Source organism: Pteropus alecto, unplaced genomic scaffold, assembly GCF_000325575.1.
Source record: "Pteropus alecto unplaced genomic scaffold, ASM32557v1 scaffold65, whole genome shotgun sequence".
NCBI classification, from domain to species: domain Eukaryota; kingdom Metazoa; phylum Chordata; class Mammalia; order Chiroptera; family Pteropodidae; genus Pteropus; species Pteropus alecto.
Window position 1 is genome coordinate 9555370 of NW_006439191.1, and position 4116 is coordinate 9559485.

Consider the following 4116-nt stretch of genomic DNA (forward strand, 5'->3'; position numbering starts at 1 on the left):
GGAGGGAGGGAGGGAGGAAGGAAGGAAGGAAGGAAGGAAGGAAGGAAGGAAGGAAGGAAAGAAAGAAAGAAAGACAGGTTTAGAACTTGCCTGGGTTTATAAAAAGAGAGAGCAGGTCACAACGTCACAGTGTTAACATTTGGTGGGACGCGGGTAGAGCCGGTGCAGACTCTGGCCCTGTGGCACTCGGGGTTGATTTTTCTTTCACTTTGCAAACGTTTCTGGTGGGCGGAACATTTCGTCATCTCTTTATTTCCTAAGCTGTGTTTCAACTTCCTTCTGGAGTTAGTCCTTTTCTGCACTAATCACAGTTCTTTGCAGAAGAGAACCTGACACAGTGTGGGCAGCCACAGCTATTAAATGCACCCCTGAAAGGTCTGCAAAATGAAATCACCAGTGAAGTTTCTGTGGCTTATGTTATGGACCGTTTGTATAGCAGAAGGTAAGAGGAAAAAAAGACTTATTTTTCCCTATATTATCAAACATTTGCTAATATGCTTTTCAGAGTGGTAATAAAACTTTGGGCTAGAAAATGTGATTTAATTACTGCCCTGCAGCTTCGTGTTTGAGTGACTTTTGACGTTGTGAAGTTTAAAACATATGAGTAGCTTATTTGAATGACATTTCTGATTATTTATCATAATTTTATTTAATGTAACATTTCAGAAAATGTTTAATATTTTTGAAAACTGTAATATGCGTTATCACTTCCCTTATAATTGTCATAAAATATAATTTACTTTTTTTGTGTGCAGAATTTTCACCGAAGTGTTTTATATGAAAGTATTAAGAAGTATGTGAACATATATAGAACCAGAATAAACTAGGTAATGAAAGCCTTCAAATCACGCAATAATTGAATTTATTTCAGATGTAGATGTTAACTCTCCCATTTAGAATTGATATTGCCATGGCCCTAAGAGTCTTGTAGACCAGCATTGCTTTCTTATTAGAATAAAAGTATTATATAAATTGAAAAAGAAAAGAATGCTCAATCTTTGTAACACCTAAGTTGTTCAATAGGGTTTTTTACCCTGTGGTTGTATATCAGGTCTATTAATAAATTCGTGGAGGAAATCTACTTTCCCGGTTCACGATAGATAATTATGTGATGGTTGACATTTTTAAACCAGATGAATTACATATCACCCATATTCTCAAAACTCTTCACTAAGTCAACAAATTTTGATTGAAATGCTTACTCAGCCTCTAAGCATTGAGAAATATTAGTAAATAACACCAAACCTCTGCCTCTGAGGATTTTTCAATTTGGAAAATAAAGGCAGAGATCTTTTTCCGGTTATGTTCTTTAGTAGTTTATTTGCATTTATTCAAAAGTATTAATACTTTTTGAAAGATAGAGCCTTTTGTTAGTTATGCAGACTAATACACTAGTGCTCGAGTTTTGGCTTGTAAACCTCACATCCAGCCACTTCTGAAGCTGGGTCTACAGCTATCTCCCCGCTCATGTGAATGTTACAATTAGTGTATAAAAGCGAAATATTATTTATGGGCAAAGATTCCAGAACAATATCAATATCACCAAATCCTAGCGAACAACGATTTCTTTGCATAAGGGTTTTCGTCTTTTCTTTAATAGGAATACGTTTAGTGGCTCACTATTTACATATTATTTGCTAAGGTTTTATGTACACATCATTTGTCGTGTAAGAAGATGTTTTATTTGTAGCTCATGTTTAAAATTCAAGAATTATGCCAAGCCTCACTGACCCTTTTAAGTGAATACGAAGTGGAATCTGAAATTTTATTAAAATTGGGTGCTACGAAGTACGTGATAAAAATTAAATAAAAGGGGTCTCAACTCTTTGCTTATGTAGCCAATTCCAGGGGACTCATGTCACCTGGGTTTTCTATGTGATATTAGTTTCTGCTGGTGGATTGAGCACTATACATATTATAGTGAGAATGGCTCTGCAGTCTGCCTACTTCCTGACAGGTAAAGTACAACTTTAATTTCTAAAGCAGCTCTTAGGTTTTCACAGATGCACACATAATGAATCCACAAGCTAGTAGAGGAAAAGTCACATGCATTTTCAGTGGATATAGAACGGCTGTTTTATTCCTCGTTTGCCAAATAGTCCCGAAACGAAATTCGTTTACTGTGAATTATTATGCCTTGATCGCTTTCCTGCAATAGTTTTAGTGGGGGGAAAGGTCGGAGTGGATGACGAGGAGGGTTGGAACCAGTCTCAGCCATGCTGGAAGCTGAGGAATTTCCAGGTGGGACTGAGCGACGATGGAGGAAGCGTCACAGGGAGCGCTGTGGGGAGGGGTGGCGACGGCGACAAAGCCAGCCTCGGTATTTTAAGTTTAGGCATTTCCTGGAGATGCATATGGTCCTCTGTCGCCTGCATAAGATGCTAACTCTAGAACTGAACTGAATCGTTCAAGTATTGCCAAAAATTATTCTTAGCTAGAAGTAAGTTCCCAATCGGAAGTGGAAGCCCCAGTTAGCGAAGATGCTTCGCTCTGGCCTTTGGTTGCGGTGGCTGGAGCCGAAGTCTCAATCGATCCATTTTTATTTGCTCGAGCCCTGATCGTTCCACACCTTTGCCACCTTCCCCTCTCCCCAGCGGCGCCTCCTCCCCGTCACCCCACATCTGCCTGGCCTGTGACGGTCGCCTGCCGGACTCTCCTGCGCTCACTTAACTAAAGTGCACTACAGTCTAAGGCCCACGCCACCCTGAACGAGCCGGATCCCGTCCGGTCTCGGAAGCTAAGCAGGGTCGGGCCTGGTTAGTACTTGGATGGGAGACCACCTAGGAAGACCAGGTGCCGTAGGCCTAAAAAAATTTAAAATAAGGGATTGTAAGCTGACAAGGTCTTTGCAATCTGTGAGGTCAACCAAGGGTTGCCTCACCTAAAATAAAATAACATAAAATAAAAAAATAAATAAATAAATAGTGCACTGTACCCGTTTCTTAACAACTGTGACCCAACTCAGAACATACTGCATAAAAAGGACATTGAGTAATGAGGGGAGGGGGGGAAGTGTTACATTTTAGCTTAAAAGGATAAGGAAACGTCATAAAACATGGCTCAGAGAAAGTAATGGAGCGGGAAAAAAAATCACAAAAATGATAAAGATTAAAATAATCTTTTATTTTATATAATAATATAAAAGATCTGACAGAGCGCTTTTATTTGCTGTGACATTTTAACGGAGAGAGCCAAGTTTCTCATAATCCTCCCTAACTAGAAAGATAATGGATAGAAACATGATTACCCAAATGTTCCTTGAGAGGTTCCCAAAAGGTTTTTTCTTTCTTTCTTTTTTTTTAATGTAAACTAAAATGATTTCTGACTTTTACACGTGTAACATACGTTTAAACTTAGGACACGTGGAGAACATGGACGGCAGAATGACAGATGTTAGAGTCTCTAGGGTTTGCGCCAAAGAGCTTCATAGGCACCGAGCCTCTGTTCCCATGTCCTCCTTCGCCTTTGGTACTTGTCACCGGGTACTCTCTGCTTCCACAGCTTGTGCATCACCTACGGACATGATGGAAAGGCTCGCAGAGAGTTTTATATTCATTCATTCGTTCATTCATTCATTCGCCCATTGGTTCATTCAACGATCATTTTTTGATTGCCTGCTAAGTATCAGGCACCGTGACTAGCACTTCCCCAGAAGGAGGTCACCTTGTGGGGAAAACAAAAGGGATGATCGTCGCATTTTATGAACAGATCGTATTTTATCTGTAAAGTACTGTGAATGTGACAAACCAAGGTGACTATAGGATCATTTAGCGGGGCAAGAGCCCAAAGTGAAATGGACGGCCGGGTGGGACAGGGTTGAGAAGGGGGTTTGTAAGAGAGAGAGAGACGTGTCAGGGCTGCAGTGGCATCTCGAGTAGGTGTCGAAGGTTGAGTGGGAGTCATCCAGGTGAGATGACACCGTGGACGTCCGAGATTGGGGACACGCCCAGTGTGTGTGCAAAGAACGAACCGAAGGTCTGGCATCGTCACCCACCTTTCTAATTTTCCCAGCAGCTGACCTTCCCCAAGTCCTACAAGTAAATTGTGTGTTTTTCTTACCTTTCTCTTTTCTTGCTTACCCCGAGATTGTCATGATCATCATTCAAATGCTAAATC

The 4116-nt window shown here is 40.7% G+C and overlaps 1 protein-coding gene and 1 pseudogene across 1 annotated transcript in view; both read left to right on the forward strand.

Moving 5' to 3' along the window:
- The first annotated feature begins 21 nt into the window (after nucleotides 1-21).
- Nucleotides 22-4116, forward strand: part of LOC102888341 (complement factor H) — a 22116-nt gene continuing 18021 nt past the window's right edge. Inside the window, exon 1 of the mRNA XM_006916252.3 lies at nucleotides 22-442. Coding sequence (XP_006916314.2) covers nucleotides 385-442 — 58 coding nt within the window. The 5' untranslated portion in view covers nucleotides 22-384. The remainder of the gene's footprint in view (nucleotides 443-4116) is intronic.
- On the forward strand, nucleotides 2686-2805 carry LOC112483295 (annotated as a pseudogene).